The 21,851-nt window shown below is 33.5% G+C and overlaps 2 protein-coding genes across 8 annotated transcripts in view; one reads left to right on the plus strand and one right to left on the minus strand.

Moving 5' to 3' along the window:
* The first annotated feature begins 7,247 nt into the window (after nt 1–7,247).
* LOC106667346 lies at nt 7,248–17,819 on the plus strand. Of its 2 annotated transcripts, none has more exons than XM_014395238.2 (2): nt 7,248–7,349; nt 17,369–17,819. In XM_014395238.2, exons 1-2 carry the CDS (start codon nt 7,302–7,304, stop codon nt 17,771–17,773), a joined length of 453 nt encoding a protein of 150 aa, XP_014250724.1. In that variant the 5' UTR covers nt 7,248–7,301; the 3' UTR covers nt 17,774–17,819. The 2 variants fall into 2 exon arrangements, with proteins under 2 accessions (XP_014250724.1, XP_014250732.1); XM_014395246.1 differs by having other exon boundaries at nt 7,292–7,410.
* A 1,381-nt stretch (nt 17,820–19,200) lies between these two features.
* LOC106667194 overlaps nt 19,201–21,851 on the minus strand; it is a 38,753-nt gene continuing 36,102 nt past the window's right edge. For all 6 annotated transcript variants that reach the window (XM_014394985.2, XM_014395023.2, XM_014395005.2 and 3 more), the window contains one exon: nt 19,201–19,768. In XM_014394985.2, the coding sequence (XP_014250471.1) occupies nt 19,313–19,768 (456 nt within the window). In that variant the 3' untranslated portion in view covers nt 19,201–19,312. The remainder of the gene's footprint in view (nt 19,769–21,851) is intronic.

Here is a 21,851-nt window from a genome sequence, read left to right on the forward strand (position 1 = left end):
GTTTTTAATTTGTAATAGTTGTCATCATTACTTTTTATTAGTTTTAGTTTCTTCTATTTGCTGTTAAAACCATGGATTCAGATTGCGGGTTCGCAGCAGAGCTCATATAAACCGGTGTTTTTGAAAAAAAGCCCATTTGCAAGTATGTCGGTTTCGAATACACGGCCGCTAGATTCGAACCCCGGACCTTTACCTTACAGTGATGAGCGCCGACGCTTCAGATTTGAGTTGTTATTGTGTAAAAAGTTATTTTTCTAGGCGCGACATTAAAGAAAGTCATCAACTGATTTTCAAATTTAAAAATATATACATACTAATTCAAAAGATGGAAATTTTAATTTTTCAAATAATAATCTTTTTTAATGTAAGTTTTGTTTTCTTCAATTTGCATCGCCAACTGTAAAAGACATGAAATTTTCTGAGCCATTTCCTTTCATTCCACAAGAAAACCTCCCCTTAGTTATTATCAATGTTCATAATTATCGCCAAATTATAATACAATTTATATTTTACGTTTATATTTAAATATTTAAAAACATTGTTTTAAATTGAATGTATACTGATGTTAACAGCTAATTTGTGTAAATGAGCATAATATGAGGTAAAACGTATCTGCCTGTGAACCTGTCAAGTAGACTCTCAAGTGTATGTAAAAGATTATTCAACATGTTGCATTACGACCCTAAAAGTGGATACCGGTAAGGGTAAGTAACAATATAAAAGTTTTGTAGCAGTAATGGTCTGCCTGTCTGCTCCATCAGTCCTCACTTTAAGCATTAGGGAAGAATCAAAACTTTTTGACAATTTCTTTGCCCCGTCGTTTTATGCAGAGGCGACCCTTTTAAGACTTGCAAATATCGTGAGCGAGATGATATTTACAGTCTCGACAAATATATATTCCTTTTCTGTTCCTTATGAATAACGTTTGTACGTGAATGCTAAACAAACGAATAATAAATATTAGACTATGAAATTTCGATAAGAATGTTAATTGTGCAGTACTTTAAACATTTACAATAATATAATTAGTGTTTAGTCAACTTTGTTGCATAATTGCTTGCAAATTACATTGGCGAACTTGCCATTTAAAGTACTTGGAAAAGTTCAAACTATAAATGTTGTTTAAATTCTTTACTCTGGTAAATTGGCTCTTCACATTTTGCCTTAGTTAATCAGTTAGATGGTTTGCTCTTTCCACCGCCATTTTTATAACAGTCGGGAACAGCAAGGATTCGACTTATGCAAATTATAACACGGCTTTCGTTATACGACATTCGATATTATTAAACATTTTATGTTTTTATATTTTTTACATCCTTAGTTAATATGTAAAACAAATGATATCAGAATAAGAAGTCTTTTCAGAGGATCATCGGAAGAGGTCAAAACAGAGAAAACTTCCTTACGGTTTTCGCCGAGCTTTCGACAGTTTTATACTGTCATCTTCAGGGCCTGTTTTATTATCATATAAACAAACAATTAAAACATGAAAAAACAATAATTACAACAATAATTGGATATCTTACTTTAAAACCTTAATAGGAAATTAAACAACATGGTGTTTTGGGCACAGAATTACATTATGTTTTTTTCGGCTCAGCATCAAAATATTGATTTAAATGGAATACATTAACAATTAAAAATTATAGCTAAAATTACAGTAAAAATAAAATTAAAAAACGTGGTCGAGAAAGGTAACCTCATATAAGTCTAAAAAACCAATAAAATCCACCTTTTTTTAGTTTAACAGGTACAAGTGATCACAGTACGTTTCCCAAATATATATATATACATATACAATTAACTTATTTTAAAAATTTAAATAACAATACAGTAGGATCACAGATCAAATCAATAAAAACCGATAAAAACAAAATCTCTACGACGAGGGGAAACAAGGGCTACGGGAAACAATCGTTTTTTCCTCCTAGTTAACATAAAATCCGCCACTAGGGCGATGCCCAGGCGAGGGCCACTACTTTCCCTCCTTTGTTTAGAAATCCTGTATTCATTTAGGAGGCCTGCAAAGAGAAATGGATCCCAACCTATCAGTTTGTAGATTACAAGTATTTGGGGTGACACTGATATATACTTTCTCGGTCAATAATCTCCTTTCCAAGTTCGACTCCCCGGCCAAAATTTTCGGGGAGTCGAACTTGAAAAAGTGATTATTGTTTAACGCATGGGTAGCAAGTCCAGATATCTTCTTTTTATTGTCGCAATCCAACCTGTGTTGGTTCAACCGTGCAGACAATTTTTGCTTTGTTTGACCTACATAGTTGACATTGCATATCTATCGCATTGGTCTATCAGGTGTCGTGTGGGGAATTGCAAATTTTGGCCGGGGAGTCGAACTTGGAAAGGAGATTATTGACCGAGAAAGTTTATATCAGTGTCACCCCAAATACTTGTAATCTACAAACTGATAGGTTGGGATCCATTTCGGTCTTTGCAGGCCTCCTAAATGAATACAGGATTTCTAAACAAAGGAGGGAAAGTAGAACATCGCCCTAGTGGCGGATTTTATGTTAACTAGGAGGAAAAAACGATTGTTTCCCGTAGCCTTTGTTTCCCCTCGTCGTAGAGATTTTGTTTTTATCGGTTTTTATTGATTTGATCTGTGATCCTACTGTATTGTTATTTAAATTTTAAAATAAGTTAATTGTATATGTATATATATATTTGGGAAACGTACTGTGATCATTTGTACCTGAAAAACTAAAAAAGGTGGATTTTATTGGTTTTTTAGACTTATATGAGGTAACCTTTCTCGACCACGTTTTTTAATTTTATTTTTACTGTAATTTTAGCTATAATTTTTAATTGTTAATGTATTCCATTTAAATCAATATTTAGATGCTGAGCCGAAAAAAACATAATGTACTTCTGTGCCCAAAACACCATGTTGTTTAATTTCCTATTAAGGTTTTAAAGTAAGATATCCAATTATTGTTGTAATTATTGTTTTTTCATGTTTTAATTGTTTGTTTATATGATAATAAAACAGGCCCTGAAGATGACAGTATAAAACTGTCGAAAGCTCGGCGAAAACCGTAAGGAAGTTTTCTCTGTTTTGACCTCTTCCGAAGATCCTCTGAAAAGACTTCTTGTATCCAGCAGGTCGATAATCTAGTTCATCGTGATATCAGAATATTTTTGGTGGAAGAGGTTAAGGTCAAAAATTCCAGATGTGACATGAGAATAGTAACACACGACAGCGAGGTCCATGAGCTGAGAGTATGACACGGTAATAACTGTAACCCTGTAATAACAATTAAAACAATTGCATTCCAACTGTTCCAAATACGATTAGTTTTATATAGGTATATAACTAAATCAATTTTGCTAGCACATCATTTATCCCTCGTTCGAAGGCCATCTGCACATTTATATTTATGAACTTCATGAATTAAACGATATCAGATCTGAAATTTTATTTGATGTTAGACAAACGTAAAATACCAAAATTAATAATTGAAAATAACACAAACACACGCTTAAGCAGACCTGCACCGTCTATCTATTTTGGAAAATATAAAGAAATTACGCAAAGTTTATAAAAAAAATCTAACACTCAATTTGAATTTATTGTCCACCTTCACTCACAAACACAACAACGTAATATTCTTTCTATCTCTTCATTTCTTTGTTTATTGTCACTCATTGCAAACACTCAGAGTCCACTCTCACTCTCACTCTCTCTCTCTCTCTCTCTCTCTCTCACTCTCTCTCTCACTCTCACTCCGTCTCTTGATATTCATTACCCACTATCCTTCTCTCTCTCGCTTTCTCCCTCTCTCTATCTCTATCTATAAGATCCAGGAAGGAGAAACAATAAAGTACATAATAATGTCGTAAATTGAAACGGGGAATCTCCTAATGCCACATAAAACGAACAAATAAAGTGATAAAAACTTACTCAAACAAAATATAAAATTATTCAGAAATCGCCTAATGATCACTAATCACCACACAAAATATAAAATTATAAAAGGAATTGCTAGCCGCCTCTTAGAGCGAAACAAAATGTATACAAAAAAGTAGCTTGCTCAAGTATTCGACAAATTCTTTGATTATATAGCTATATTGTATTATAGCTTCATTTATGAATTTATGAAAGATTAAATCTAGTACATTTTAGCTCTTTTGTGCCTGGATGTAATACAATATACTAGTTTCAATTAATCAATCTTTATGTAAGGTACTTATTGAAATGGAAAAGTCAGCGTCACGATCGGGAAACCCACGACCTTCGGCTAAATACGCCGCTGCTCTACCACTTGAGCTATCGTCACTTCGATCCACTCGGACACCAACTGCCCATCTCAACCTACAACCTTTCGAATTTTCCCTCCTTTTTGCCATTTTTCAAATGGCGTGTAATCAGGATTCTATTCTCGGCGACAAATGAAATGGATAAGGGAGAGCTTTGGTGAAAATATAGTTCGTTTTCGTGGTCCGATTGACCAAATAACTTCTTTCAATTAATTAATTTTTATGTAAGATATTGTTTGAAATGGAAGTTGAAGTCACGATAGGTCAAGTGGTTAGAGCAGCGGCGAACTGACCTGAAGGTTCGAATCCGGCTCGTGATACTAACTTTTTCATTTCAACCTATACCTTACATAAAGATTAATTATTTGAAAGAAGTTATTTGGTCAATCGGACCACGAAGTATAATGGTCATTATACTAAAAAAATATATGTCGACAGAATGACGAGACAATTGAAGGTTTATTTTTACACTGTTAGCGCGTTTGTCAAATATCTGTATCAATATAGAGTCCCAATGATTAGGATTGGGTATCTCGGATAAACAATAAGAGGGAGAGAGAACTCGACCTCCGAACTCAGGTGTGCGAGAGATCCCGAGGAATAAGGATTCACAGGATTGAGTACCTTTGATTTATAATATATGTTTCATTTTATTTGCTTTGGTGGAGTTGAAAATTAGTTTAATTTGATTTTGTTTATTATCGTATAAATTCAGTATTTTAGATTAATTTAAAATAAGGAAGGCTTTATTCATTATTTGGTGTTGGCTTTATCGGGATTTTGTGATCAATAAAGGAGGAATAATTAAAAGTTAGCTCGTTTTATTTTATTTATTAATTCAAGGTTAATTAATAGTAAACGTCGTTACTATTTGATAACGGTCGTTACAAAGGACATTCATCGCCTCATTTTCATTATATCAAAAAAACAATTCTTCCACATTCGACGGTGAGAAAATTGCTTTTTTAAAAGTCTTTTAATGACAGAGGGGATAAAATGGATTGACAATGCGGAACAGGTGCCCGGAGCAGTTTTAATTTCGTTTTCAAACGACCACTTTATTTGAATTTTTTCCATTATTTTGTAAAAGTCGACACAGGAAACAAAAACGTCCGTCCAATTTTAGAAGAAAACGCGCTGTTTTGACCATTGTTGAAACCCGTTACGACGATCTTGTTCTCGAAAGGGGGGATTTGCAAAGAAATTGCTCATTCCTCGCCCGCTATCTTCTACAATAGGAAAGCAGCATCACGTCGCCCCGTGATAGTGACGTCGTTTTCGGTTGCAAAACCACAAATAAATAGTCGGCGACTATCGGTTTAAATTGGTTGCAGCTTATGAAATGGAGTTGGTTTAAATTGTCACAGTTTTCCTTGTTTCACAGCACTGTTAATGAAGCGCATAACTGTCCGCAAGTTCTATTGTTCCTGCAGTATCAGCAATTTAGGATTTTTTTGAAATTAAGCCTTAAATTAAACTGTACAATGCTGAATTTTAAACAGTTTCAATTTCTTTTTTTTTCCGTACGTATTACCCAACTAAAACAAGAATTCTAATGGGTCCATAAAGCAACAAACATTTAAATGGAACTGCCGTAAAGAATGTTTTTATTGAAATTTATTAGTGTAGGGTATAATCTTATTTTAGAAATTTAATACTTATAATAGTGAAAATTGTTATAATAATTTTGTTTAAAAAAATTAGTAGTATATTTCTTTTAGTACTCCATTTATGTCACTAAACTCTACATTGTAGGTGACTAAGTTTGTATAAATATTGGCACTCATGTTCAGAAAAAACTTGACTAGTAAAATATTAATAAAAGATAGAAAAAAAACAATGAATCCTTTTAGTAATGAAGCAAGAAAAATCATTATTTGGGGAATGTTTTTCTGTTTAAACTAATTCAGTATCAATAACTAAAAATTATCCTTCATAGTTTAAGCTTGTTGGTAATTAAAAAACAAACTTTCTTTATTCAGATGTTGTCTTAAAGGGCAGAAACAGTAAAACAATTTTTTAAACCACTTGGCGTAAGGAAAAAAGGTTCATATCTCAACTTTATTTATTAAACAATTTACCTTGTTACAAGAAATAGAAAAAGAAAAACACTTTCCTTGATGTCATTTTCAAAATTTTGGGTTTTGCATCAGATGAAATAAATGAACCTAAATAAAATTTCAATTCGGAGGGTTTAAGGAAATTGAAAGAAACTAATTTTTTGACGTGTATTTAAACCGTAGGAAATTATATAATGTTACTCTGAAATTACCTGAATACGCTCGATCAGCCTCTTAAGATATTTAGATAAAAAAATGTGTGATGAAAAGAGTAAGAGAGTGAAAGAAAAAAAGGGAGAGAGTGCTTGAGAGAGAGAAGAGATATGCATGTTCTGAGGGAAATAAAGAAAAACATATAGTTACCCAAATATATATATATATATATATATATATATATATATAGAGAGAGAGAGAGAGAGAGAGAGATTGATTGATGGATCGCCAATTTAACTCTTTACCAGTAATCAATAATGTTTTCAGGAGGATTGACAATTACAAAAGCGCATTAGGTGAAACCGCTGGAAAATGTCCCGGTGATTTCTGGCTTATTGTACGTCTATATACATATGAATCATACTGCTACATACAAATAAACTGAAACAATTTTATTTTTTTACGCTTCGCCGAGTTTGGTTCATTATGTAGTACTCAATTGCTTTTCATTACACCGGGTTACACACCTTTCAACCTGGTTGAAATTTTTCAGCAATCATGAAACTTTCGCGTAATATTTCTAATGTGTTTTAGTTGATATACGTTCAAAATTTAACGGAGGACAGTTTGATGACCATTACATCAGGGCTTACCAAAAGCTTAAAGATTTTTCCCACCGTGCGTTACACATTTGCGTGAAAAGACACGCACAAATGGCGGTTGGTCGCCCCTCCTTCGTCCTCTTGTGTAAACAACTTGTTGACTTATATAAGGTTGCGACACCTTCTTTATTTCCCAGTCCGACAGTTCAATATGTGCAAGCTGCTGTTGTGCTTTTGCCTCCTTTTCGCCTTCGGCCATGTGAGTTTAAACAAAATATTCCATCGATTGGTATATTGACAGCCAATTGCTCATTGATTATGTACGTATTGACTAAATCTACTTTATTTAAAACTGAAATATCTTGACCCAGAAAAACTAGAGCTTTCAATTACATTTTTAACTACACCTACTAACAGTTTACATAATGGTAAATTGATCAAATTATTACATCTATAACTATATGTTATTGTAAATTAGTAATCCTAGTTATAAATAACTTCACGTTCGAGTTTATGCAACTTATTAGAAAGCTGGCAGTGATGTTAATTATTTCAACATCATTAGATGTTTATTAGTAATCTGCATGAGAATGCGTCAAAAATTAACTTTGGTGGTCATATTGTTTTTTTAACAATTTAAAAAGAATTTTTACTCTGCCATGATATTACTAGTCAAGAGAATTTCTTTTGTTTAGGTAATATTCACATATTTTACTTATTCCAGTACAATTCATTGGATATGATTTAACCAAAGTATTCTATTCTTTAAAATTTAATTACTTCGTAGTTCTATTGAAGTATAAAATTACTAAGACCTCTTTGGTGTATTCGGTTGAGTTCAAACAGTTCTGAATTACGTTAAGCAGTTTCCTGTCGTTTACTACTATGCTAACAAATTAAAATAACCGATTGTTAACACTCAATTTTTGTTTATGTTGATTTGTTTACGCTTGTTAATAAACAGGGTGAGTTTAAATTTTCATTTTATTGGAGCGTTTTTGGTTCCGACCCCGAGTAACATCGGCTTTTTTTGCCTAGTTTCTCATGAGCAAAAATGTTTTGATCGAACTCTCAAGAAAACCAGAATACGAATACTATTTCAAATGAGATACCGAGAAATGAAAATTTCTGAAAGCGTTTTGACACATTCATTATTTAATGCTTTATTCCTTAAATATTGAGATACCTTGAGCAAATGATTTACGACCAATTAAAATAATAAATAAACTGGAAAGAAAGTTAAATTTCCATTGAAAGGAAACCAGACGTACAAATTTATTACCCAAAATCCCACCTCCAAATTTAATTTTTGTGATGTTGTGACTGCTTTCCTTCCCCTTAAGGACAATCCCAAATCCATTAAAAAAATGTGGTTTCATCTGGAAAACTTATTTTTGTCACTATTTCTATGAATTAACTTTATGAATAAACGTGTGGTGTTTAGTGACCGTTAGTCAATGATTATTCGCAGATTCTGAGATCGTGAGATGCGGTCTAGTATGACGTCGGTTTAAAAAAACGGTTTTTTTATCATGCCAATGTTTCGATCTTTATTGAGATCATCTTCAGGGCCTGGTATTTATAAGTATTTTTTCAATTTTACAAATACATGTAGGATGTGAAAAAAATGAAGTTATACATTGCTAGAAATTGCAGATTCAATCAAAGTATTTGTACTCACTCAAAGTGTGTTTTCTGCGTAATTAAGAAAAATATTATGAATAAATTCGTTTTTAGTAGAGATGTTTGGAAAATATTTGGTTCTTCTGAAAAAAAAAAATGTTCCAAATTAAAACCTGTTTGCACCGTTGGATTTTTCGACAAGTAAACTTTCAAAAAAAGGACATTGACGAGTATATTACTCTGGAGAGTAAGATCGAAACTCAAGAGAAACTAGACAAAAATAAAAGTTCGCTTGTCTTTGTGTTTTCCCCAAAAACGACCCAATAACAAAAAGTGGGGAGGACAGAAGTTTCACTTTCCCTGTATCTTTAAGTATGAACGAGGGGAACTGCAGTCTTAGTACAATCGTGTTATGAGTAAAAACTCAGTCATTTGGCCTTGGCATCAAAAACACCACTATTACACCGGTGGTTTTTAGTGCGGGACACCGAATTCGAATACCGGCATAGGAAGAACACAATTATTAATTTTAAACGAACTTCTCAGGCTTGCTGTCGAAGAAAACCATTATCAAATAATTTGAGGACTCTTAAGTCGACTGCAACAACAATAGTGCGTACACAGTGTCACAATGCTTACCGAACTAGGAAGAAAATAAGTTATTGGAAACGATGGACGATAACGAAAGAAATGGAAATATAAAAATTAATGTGTGTAAAAAATAATCGTTAAACTTTATTTTTTATTTTATTTGGAGATCGTGAGATGTGGTCTGGTGTGACGTAGGTTTTAGAAAAACAGTTTCTTTATCTTGCCAACGTTTCGATCTTTATTGAGATCATCTTCAGGGCCTAGGATTTATAAACATTGTTTAAATTTTACAAATACAGGTAGGATGTGAAAAAAATGAATTTATACAATGCTAGAAATTTTAGATTCAATCATAGGAAAATGAAAGCCAAATTGTTGAAGAATTAGACTATGTACAAATGTTTGATATGTGTTATATTATATGTTTTGTTGATGTGATGATGATATATGTGTGTTATCGATATATATATATATATATTTTTTTTTTTTTTACGAGGGTGCCGGTGTTTAAAAAAAAAGCCCATTTGTAAGTATGTCAGGTTCGGATGCAGGGCCGCTGGATTCGAACCCGGGACCTTTACATTACAGTGATGAGCGCCGTGTCAAAGACTAAACCTTGCGGCCACCGAGCCCCTTGTTATCGATTTTGAATTTAGCTTGCTGTCACTGAGTTTACATGTTTCTGTTCTGTAATTCATGCTGTGTTTATCCATGTTGATGTAAACCATTTCTAAAAATTTATGTTTATGTTTGTTCCTTGTGTAATATTTTTGGATTATTGAAGTCGAAATTGTGTTGTTGTTCAAACTGGTTTGTAGCCAGTGCTGTAGGATTTTGCTTGGTTTTTTTTCGCAATCATAGATATGTTGCTTTATTCTCTTATCCAGATATTGGGATGTAATACCGATGTAAGTTGCCGGATAATTTTGTAAATTACGTCAGATTTATTTGTTACTGGTGTGTGATCATTAATTTTGGAAAAAAGTGTGTGAATTGTTTTATAGTTTTTGAATCCCAGGCCCTAAAGATGATCACAATAAAGGTCGAAACGTTGGCCCGATAAACAACAATTTGATCCAGTTTTTACACCAGAAGGAAGTGAGAGCAGGCTGAATGTAAATAAATTAAATTATCATATTGTTACTTTGCTTTACCTTTCATAAAAGGTTCAAGTTCATTCATTTTCCTTTTTGCTTTATGCGAATCATATTGGCACATGAATAAATGACCTGTAGGCGGAAATTTGATCAAAGAATTGAACATCATTGTCTGAGGGTCAATGGAATCCATGAATTCTGCTCCTATTGTGTTTGAAAAAGGGATTTTCGAGTTGGGTGAAGATATTTTAAATGGGTTTTGTTCATATTTAGACGAATCTGTTAAAAATTTATTGTATAACAGATGGCTGTTTTAAATATTTCAGTTGAACTACTTTCCTATTATTTTAAAGAAAAGTTGATTTCTTACGGTGATTTCAATTGATGTTAGATTTATTCATTTATTGGACAGATAAACGTTTCCTCCACCGAGGAAATACGTAGTACTTTTGCTGATTTATGAGTAGGGCCTTGCTTGAAAACTTACCATAACGGATGGGTCGACGAAAGAAGTTTAATCCTTGTTTAACCGGTCGGGCCTTTTTGTAAAGATTGTCTAGACGCCAAATCCGCTGTGATTCATTACTCCGGATCGGCTTAACTTGCGGAGATTAAAGAAAAAATCGAAAAGAAAACTAATAATAATTCATGAAGAAGGAACCGAATTGAAATTGGGTGTCAGAGGTAATTAATTTTGGGTTTTTTATTGTTAAAATGTTTAGCAGATTATCCTCCCCCCCACAAAATTTAGACTTTAACACGATTATGTATGGAAAAAATATATTGAAGGCATCTTATCACTGTTGGACAATGCTTGCCATATTTTACTTCACACTCGAAGGTGGTTTTCATGCACCCAGGATCATTTAGTGGTATTTAATAGGAATAAAATATTTAATATGAATAAAATAATAGGATGCCTGTCCATACGGACGAAAAACCTTTTTTTAAATTAAAATATATTAAAATTTTTGACAATCTGTACAACATTTTTACAAGAAATGCTGTTCTAGGTGCTCATATTCAAAAAGAATTTGCATTTTACATTCTTTTATGTGGAATTATTGTAAAATTAAACAATTCGCTGTTTCGAGTTTTTATTTGTTTTATCTCTTATATCTTCTAAAGTATGTGTGGTATTTAGTCATTGTTACTTAATGTCTCTTTGGAGGTCGTGAGACGCGGTCTACTTAGGCGTAGGTTTTAGAAAAATATTATCTTTATCGTGCCTACGTTTCGATCTTTATTGAGATCATCTTCAGGACCTAGGATTTATAAACATTGTTTCAATTGTATAAATAAATGTAGGATGAGAAAAAAATGAAGTTATACAATGATAGAAAATTTGAGATTTAAAACTTCTAAAGTATTTACTGTTCGTTCACGCTATTTGCGACTTTTTTATATGCTGACATATTTTTTACCAAATTAAAGTTTAAACATTAATTGTCATTATTGGTTGAAGTCGTGAGGAGCGGTCAGGATTGAAGTAGATAAAAAAAACAAGAGACCTATATTCAGGTAATTTTTAAAACGTTGGTGAATTACAAAACATTTATTGATTAGAAAGAGTAAAATACAAATGTAATATAAAATTTGTACCAACTATTTCGTACTCTCATAAAGTGTAGTACTATTGTTGTAGTGTCATAATTGTTTCGTGTGAAATTGATGCGAATCGTGAATTTGTATTCTGCTGTTTTTAAATTAATTCTGGCAGGGTAGGGACGCGGTAAATCTTGAAAATTTTCTTTGATCATAGGCGGTTTTATTTAACTCAAAGCAAGTCGAGAATGATGATGTTTTGTGTTAGATTTGTGATTCGGGGTTGATTCAATATTGGAAAGGATGGTAATTATTATGGACGCTAACGAAGGAAAGGGAATTATAAAAATAAAGTTGAAATGTTTATTTGCTTTATGATGTTAACGCAACTACGGCTCAGTTTACATGTATCTGTTCTGTCATTAATGCTGCGTGTTTCTCTATTAATGTAAAGTATTCCTAGAAAGTTATATTTGTATTGGTATATAAAACAAATAAACTGTTAAACTTTATTTTTATATTATTTGGAGATCGTGAAATGCGGTCTGGTGTGACGTAGGTTTCAGAAAAACACTTTCTTTATCGTGCCAACGTTTCGGTCTTTATTGAGATCATCTTCAGGGCCTGGGATTTACAAATATTGTTTACATTTAACAAATACATTTAGGATGTGGAAAAGTGAATTTATACAAATGCAAAATATATTTTTTATTATTCAGATATCGTGAGATGCGGTCTGGTGTGATGTAGGTTTCAGAAAAAGATTTTCTTTATCGTGCCAACGTTTCCATTCCACACATCAAATACTTTTCACGTAGTCTAATTTGCCAACAATTTAGCTTTACTTTCCCCACCCCTTCAAAACCAAACATATATAAACATAAAACAGTAAAATCTCACTGGCACTCTCAACATGACACGCAAGGATGGCACAATTACACAGAAGACAAACACTTTGAGTGAGTAGAAATACTTTGTTTGAATATAAAATATATTTTCCATTGTATAAATTCACTTTTCCACATCCTAAATGTATTTGTTAAATGTAAACATTGTTTGTAAATCCCCGGCCCTGAAGATGATCTCAATAAAAGTTCGAAACGTTAGCACGCTAAAGAAAATGTTTTTCTGAAACCTACATCACACCAGACCGCATCTCACGATATCTGAATAATAATGTCCACACATATATTTTTTATATTAAATCAAAGTATTTCTATTCACTCAAAGTTTTTGTCTTGCAAGAATGCAAACACTTTGAGTGAGTAGAAATATTTTGATTGAATATAAAAAATATATTTTGCACTCTCTATGTACCCCTATCTGTATCGATCTATTTGAAATGAAATTTTACTGTAATTAAAATTAGGAAAAATTTGTGAAGAATGTACATATCTCAGAAAAAAATAACAACAGTAAATTATGACCAAATTAAACGGTTAATTGCTTCATGTTTACAAAGGGAGTAGTAAACAAGTTAATTTAGATTATAACTATGACAGTTGTGCATGTGTGAGTCGCCTGTTACTTCTGACCTTGTTTTTATGTAGCTTTGATAGTTTACTTATTAAGCATGAGGTCTTTTTAAGTTCTTATTATGAAAATGTACATTAATACATTTATGTTTTGTGGTTTAATTGACCATATTAATCATTTCAATTACTTATTCTTTAAGTCACGATAGCTCAAGTGGTTAGAACAACGGCGTATTGAGCCGAAGGTCGTGGGTTCGAAACCCGCTCGTCCCACTAGCTTTTTCACCTCAACCAAAACGTTACATAGTAAGAATAAATAATTGAAATAACAATGTATGCTGAACTTAGGTATTGAAATAAATAACATTGTTCTCTTATTAAATTCACTAATTTCGTTGTCCGCTTGACCAATTAATTTATTACAATTAATTAAGGTTTTAAGTTGAGATTTTAGTTGAGAGAGGTATAGAACTTCCCGTATCAACCCCATCTTTTGAATCGTGTGTTCGAGTCCCGCTCGTGCCATTGACTTTTTTATATCAACTAAAAACCTTGAGAGAAAACAAGTAAAGACAAAAGAGATCAAGAGTAAGAGAAATGTAGGGAGCGAGAAAGAGGGACAGGAGGAGAGTGGTAAAGGGATTAAGTGAGTGTGAAAAAATTCAATGTGAACATAAAATTCTGTGAAATTTCAGCAATAAGACAGAAATAATAACTGAAAAAAAAAAACAATTATGAGAAACAGATAGTGAAAAAGAGAAATACTGTCATCACTTTCAAGCTATTAGACAGATAGACAGACAGAGATAAATAAATACATAGTTATTAAGAGTGAATTAGAGATAGTATATTGTGAGAAAAAGATTGGTAGAGAGATAGAGACATTTATACTTAGAAAGGTAGACAGACATATAAATAAATAGAAAGATGGGTGAGAGGAAAAGAATGAGAAGAGTGAGAGTTAAAGGACAGTGTGTTCGAATCCTGCTAGAGAGAGAGAGAGAGAGAGAGAGAGAGAGAGAGAGAGAGAGAGAGAGAGAGAGAGAGAGAGAGAAATAATGAGAAAAGTGATAGTTAAAGGTGAGTGGGAGAATACGAGAAGCGAAGGGAGAATACGAGAAGCGAATGTGACGACTGAGATTCTATCAAAAAATTACGCAAAAGTCTAATCAGAGAATAATAGTTTGGTTGAATTTAAGAAAAATAAAGGTACATAGAAAAAATGGTGATAAACAGATTGTTTATATAAAGGAAGTGTATTAAAATAAAGACAGGTGTCTGTGTGATAAAGTCAATGATGAGAAAGAAATACGTAACCAAAATAACTGCAAATTTAAGAGCCAGAGTTATTACTTCAATGAAAAAAGGAGAGTAAGTAGTGATAGAAAACGAGAATGGATTTGTTCAATTAAATACAGTTGCGCACCAAGAAATTTATAAAAGATTATTGGTGTACTTTAACCTCATGTTTTACTTTTTGTTGTCAATACACATTTCAGGATCACTACTGGTATTCGTTTTCAAGGCTAACAAATACAAACAGAAATTATTGTCAATAAACTCTGTAAGTTACACATGTAAGATAGAGTCTATATAATTGATTTTTTTGGAAAGAATTTGCATGTTTTTGTTTGTTAGCTTAGTAAAGAGAAACCGTAAGTGGTCCTAAAATACGTATTGACAATAAAAAGTGAAATAAATGCGTCGTGAAGTTCAATAAAGACCCCTCACGTGACTTCAACAAAAACCGAAAGAAAAGAAAGTCAATCTTAAAAGACATGTTTTAACACGCGTTTCATAAATTTTTGTAGCCCCCAGGTTTTTAAGGAATGGCAACTTCTCACAAGCGTACAAAATTACTTGAAAACTTGTAGTTTAGTGTTTTCTTATTCGCCGTTTACCAATTTCTTCTTCTTCTTTCTTTGTCGGGGTTTAAGTTTTAGACTTTTATCCCTTCCGACGCCGAACCTCCTCGGAGGGAAACAACTTTAATTGGGCGACCGAGCGACTTGGGAGGCTTGTTTTCCGTCCCTTTGCTTGGAAAGCTGGGAAACTTTTCCATTTGAGCTGGCTCGCCAGTAATAACAGCTTTTCGACCCCTCTTCGCAAATTGAGAAATGATACATGTACCAGATGGCGTTGGCGATTTTCTATCATTATTTTGACCAATTCCTTCATTTATTATATAAATCGTTTTAGGTGGTATTTATTTATTTTAAATTTAATTCATATTCTAACTCTTATTTTGAACGATTTAAATTTAAAATAAAAACACAATTAAATGAGTATTTTTTCCATTTGATATTTGCTTTTTATGAGGAAAATTAAATAACCGCATTTTTTATTGTATTCAAATTTTCTACAGAGTCCCGCATGGATACCTTCCATGCTCAAAAGAATGTAAATTAACATCGATTCTCTTCTTTTCACTTACGTCTTTCCATGATCTAGTTCCACAGATCTTACGGCGATTGTGATATCATGATTTTAACAAATGTTAACTGTTCAAATGTCAGCCTAACGAAAATAATGGCCAACAATAAAAAATATATTCAATTCACTAGGCATTTATTTAAATTTATTGTTTCACTGTTGGAGGAAAACATTACGTATTCAGTAAACAGATAATCATGCCGATCAATTCTCAATTTCTCAAGAGGTTCCAATATCTTTAAATTTATTTACCAATTTGTTTACCACATAACGAACAATGAGGAGTCAAATAAATTGATGATAAACGTACTACAGAGGGAAAAGACATAATCCACCAAAGGCACCTACTAACAAAGATACACACATTGCGACCTTATAAAAGATACGTAATTTCCCAGAAATCACACAGACCCAACACTGAAGATGCCGAAACGCACCGAATAAATCAACACATCAGCAACGACCAAATTTCATAATAAACCTTAAAATTATTTAGACATCGTTAAAGATCTTCCATTTTCTAAGATTTCTATAAACACTGAAATACAAATTAATTTTATTTCAGGGGCTTAGACTTTTGCAAAAGATTTTTGTTGTAAATGGACATGAAATAGTATAAAAAACCTGTTTTGATTTTGAATTATTGTATACTACTCTTTATCACAGATTTGAATTCAAAACAACAAAAACATTTAAAATTGATAGTGGTTTTAGACAGATAAAATATCATTTTTTAATTAAGTCTTATAGTAGCATAACGAGAGTAAAAATTAGTTTTTCCATGTTAAACAAAATACTATTATATTTATTCGATTGAAAATAATAATTATTTAAACAAACCAAACTTTAGTTCTGATAAGTTCTGACCTATCTACACCATCAGTTTTATTGCACCCTTTCCTCAACCGGAATTAGAAAACCAAGTTTTAACTAACTTTACAGGGGGCGTCGGTGGCCGCAGTTTAGAGATTGACACGGCGGTCACTGTAAGGTAAAGGTCCCGGGTTCGAATCCAGCAGCCCTGCATTCGAACCCGACGTACATACAAATGGTCTTTTTTTCAAAAACACCGGCACCCCGAGGGCTGATATATCTGCTGTTGCGAACCCTCTTAAAAAAAAGTAATACAAAAACTAACTCTCCATCGATTGGAATCCATAAAAAAGGTCACTGTGTAGATGTTAAAATAATTATCATTTTTATGTGTTTGTACATAAATTGTTTGAGCAAATGCAACCAAATTTTGATATTTCTAACATTTTTACATTATCAAAACAGACTAATAAAATTGTTTTAATATATTCAAATTGGTTTGAAGATTTTATATTTAATTTTTGTAGTGTTTGTATGTTTGAGTGGTGTATGTGTGGTTGGAACTCTAAGCTCAACAATAATAAATAATTATGTAAATAAAATTTTTTATTTCTTTTAATTAAAAAGAGGCATAAAATGACTAACAAGATTATTGCAACTAGTATAATTATATATCTCACCCGCTTTTTGAATGTTTAAAGGGTATGAACGAGGAACTTGCCAAAGATGTTACGACCAGGATTGAAAGTTTGGAAAGGGAAATTTCTCAGTTAATCGACGACGTGATAAAAGATACAAACATGAAAATCGACCACAAAGTTAGCCAAGCGTCGAGGAAAGGCCGCAGCTCGGAAAACTGCGCCAAGACGGCAGGAGCCAAGTTGATGAAAGATGTAGAGAAAGCACTGGAAGACGGTCTGAGGAAGGAGCAGAAATCCCTGGAGGCAATCAGACGCAGCATCGAAGACAAGACGATTTCAGAGAAGCAGTTCGAGGATTTGAAGAACCCTTTTCTCGAAAAGAAAATCGAACTGGCAATGACTAACACAGAAGCTAAAATCGAGGCGCTTACTTTAAATTACGCCAGGGTAGCAAATTCATGTTAACACAAATTACTATAATTCAACAGTAGCAATAAAAATATAAACTATATATGTTTTTCTATTTTCTAGAAATATTCTTTTACTTGCGCTTTATAATTTTTAGTTCGAATGTTGTTATAATTCTGTATTTTTTAGCTATTTGTTATCATTATATTGTATCTTTAGCTTAAAACTTTAACTTCTGTAATTATTAATTTTTATATAATCATTCGGGAAAATTATCAAACCATCCTTGATATACTTTTTCAAAATAGTAATTTTCAAACTGTTAAAGCGTTTGTATATTTAATAGTGACAGATTGTGTTTGTTCGTCGGTTTTTTCAGCACAGGATGAACGGATATGATTCAACACAGTACAAATTTCGGATATGCGAAAATTGTTAGCCTAAATGGTGAAAGTTTACCCAAGAAAAACGTTATAGGAGAAGTCCGGTCCTGGTTCCACAGTCGAATAATTTATCACTAAATTAAATCCTCTTTACAGAATAATTTCACCCAAAACAATAGATGCATCAAGATTCATTTAGTAATTCAATTGGTAGCATTATAACGAGAATGAAAGTATTACAATAAATACAAAAATGAGGGGCATTAAAAAGGAAAAACTACATTCACTTTTGTTTTACCTTTTTTTCCCATGCAAACCTGGACAAGGGAAAAAATAATATTTACTACGTAGAAATTGAGAGCAATTCTAAAGGTTTCTCAAAATATATTTGTATATTTTTGGTATCATAAATTAAAAAAAAATAAAAACACTCTTGAAATGACTAACAAACATCCTCTTCAGGAAAATGGAAATTATAAAGCAATCTTTGAAATAAAAGAACATTGTGATATATACCAATAATTATTATTATATAATGTAATCATCCACACAAAGCATCGAAACACATACAGTGGCTTATGATAAAGGGTATCAAATTCATCATTCTAGATTTTACCAAAGAAAAAAGAAAAACAATCTAAAATTGTAGGTAGAAATGCTTATAAAAAATTAAATTATTGAACAACGTATACTTCGTAATTTTACAAGAATATAATTTTGTTCTCCCTCACTTTCAGCAAAGTTTAAAAAAAAATATAATACACATTTTCTTAACTGATTCCATCTCAAATTAAAATGTGATTTAATCAACGGTTCGAATGAATTCACTATCTATCGTCCCCAAATATATGCTGTTCGTCATCATTGAACTGAAGAAAGGGATAGTTGTCAAATTAGACATAACAAGAGGGAACATGGGTATGATGATGAAACTGCTGTCGATAATTTATCTTCTCGTGTACGATACATTGTCCTTCCATGTTCAACCGTTCCTACTAACATTAAACGTTTACATAGTTGGGTTTGAATTTGACTTCGATTTGCAAAATATTTTTTAATTATGAATATTTGTACTTATGTATATTTAACTCAAAAAACAAATATAATAACAAAATTCTTTTTTATACTTGTAGCAACATACAATAGAAACATACAATAAACGATATTAATTAAGATATTAACTAATTGAAAAGAAAGGAACTCAAAAACCGGCCTAAATGGAATTCTTGGCCTTGCATATCATGAACTTTTCGAATAAGCGGACTTTGTTGACTTCGTAAGTTCGCGAGCTGGCTGCTATGGCGTCTTCCACATCGCGCATGAGCTCAGCAGATATCAATTTAGTTATAGTCTCGTCTTTGTCGCTTCCGTCGACGCTGTCCTCACTCCAGAGCGTTTTCTTCATTGTCTCCAGCTCAGATCTGAATCCTTTGAAAACCGTGTTCAGGTGTTTTCTCGTCTCGGACATAAAAGTGACACCGGCACGGGCGATGCAGCTGAGCGCTTCCGGTTCCATTTTTTCACTTTTGGCCAAGATGTGGACGACCAGGCTGATGAACTTGCGGGTCCGTGACATCAGCTCGTTTCTGTGGTTGATAATAGCGCTGATGATCCTGTCCAATGCCTCTTCCAACACAATCTTTTCGTCCTGTGATAACGATAACCTTTCCTAAAACATATTAAATATTTTGAAAAAATATTATCACATATTTTAGAATAAAAGGTTTTAGGTTTACGCTTTAGGAACATCGCAAACTGGAGAAGACTGAAATAAATGAAAACTACTCACTGTATAGAAATAAACTGTAATTTTTACGAGCTAATAAAAATTATTGATATTATTTAAAATTGTGTGGAATTTAAAAAAAAATCGAAGACATCAATGTGATGGGATAAAATTTTGGCCTGGAAATTATTCCGTTAAGCAATAATAGTAAAATAAAAAACTCCCTGGCATGAGGTTAAACTGTGACCATGCACCCCTCCCGCACCTGGTGGCTATCCTTAATCTCCCCCATGCCATCTACTAACTGTACAACCTTACCTTTTTTCCCGTAACTACCCTTTCCCAAAACTAATCTTTTCATTTTCCTGTCCTAGGCGTCCCAGAGTCTAGGGAGGGAGAGGTATGTCGGTAGACCTTAGTGGCAGCCCCACTGGCCGACTATAGGATAGCTACCTACCACCCTGAAAATTAGGCTGCTCCTTTTCAATTAAATAAGGCCGTAGACCCGGAAGGCGACAATGCCGGTAAGCCCGTGGATAGGGATCATCCACGTGCTTATTCATTGGATCCCGTCGGTGTTGGTGAGGCGAGTGGCACTACCCGACTAAAGGCAACCACACGTAGGACTGATAACGGACTCACGAATGTTACCACTTTGTAGCCGTTTGATCCGACTGCCACTCTGAAGAGAAAACGGACAAGGAGAGAGAAAATAATTGAGGATACACAGAATATAGATTGGGCTAGGAAGAGGAATAATTTCGCCAGATTTTGGATCTTAGAAAAGAAAGAGTGTGACTTTAAAGGAGATTCTCCTATCAAATTGTGCCGAATGATACGTAAGCAGCTTGGCCGAATCTACAATGTAAAAAAGACTGCTGCTGGCCAACTGCTATAACCACAACTAAACCGAGCAACCTCCGCCAGTATATTAATTTTCGGTTGATCGCCACTAAAGACACCCAGCCACTGACTTTTGTCAGTGGCAAAAACCAGGGGGTGAGCAATCACCCCCAGTAATAATCAAGGCCCCGACATTGCCGGGGTCAAAAACCCAGAGCGCTCCTCCAGCCAGGGGGGCGATTTTGAAGGAACTAACCCATCCTTCAACAACTGAGGTGGAGATACCCACCCCACAACAAAAAGAGTTGATGCCAGACAAGGCATCACGACCCCATCTCCCTCCAGAGGAGCCCCCCCTTATCTCTTTAATGGATGTCGTGGAAGAGACATCCAAGGGCATAGCTGGGAGATGGAGTCCGTGAGTCAAACGTCAACTGACTCAACCGGGAACGAAGGCTTTACGCCAGTTCCCGGAAAAAATAAAAGAAAAATCCGGGGGTTGGCCGAAGGGGGGCCCCGAAAGCCAGACCCAGCAACGAAGAAAGAGAGTAATAATAGAGAGGCCACACATAAATTATAATGAACGGGATAATCATCCAATGGAACTTGAGAGGCATTAAAACACATATAGAAGGATTACGAAGAATTATCGCTTATACACTTATACAACTTACGCCTATAGCCATTTCCCTCCAAGAAAGCCATTTACGGCCCGGGGAACAATTCTCTTTGAGAGGATATCGCACCTACACCCGGGGAGTACCAATAGCACATGGAGGAAGAGCACACGTGGGAGTGGCTATTTATGCAAAAAACGAAATACAGTCAGAAGAAATATGCATAGAAAACGATAACGTTCAGATCGTAGCTGCCAGAATAAAAATTCCCCAGGAAATAATACTGTGTTCAATTTACTTACCAAATCGAAATTGAAATCATGAAGAAGTAAAAGAAATAATTAATGGATTCCTTCACCCCGTTCGCTAAATGGGAGATTTCGACAAGACACAATGTGTGGTGGGTTCAGAGTAAACTGATAGAATATGAAGAAAAATAGAAGAAATGGTTGACGATACACATTTAATATTACTGAATACGGGGAAACAGACACATATTAACTAATATAATGGAAACTACACTGCTATTGATCTGACGTTTGCCTCTCCGACCCTAGTTCCCGGAT

The sequence above is a fragment of the Cimex lectularius genome, unplaced genomic scaffold, assembly GCF_000648675.2.
Source record: "Cimex lectularius strain Harlan isolate CLEC.00 unplaced genomic scaffold, Clec_2.1 scaffold133, whole genome shotgun sequence".
NCBI lineage: Eukaryota > Metazoa > Arthropoda > Insecta > Hemiptera > Cimicidae > Cimex > Cimex lectularius.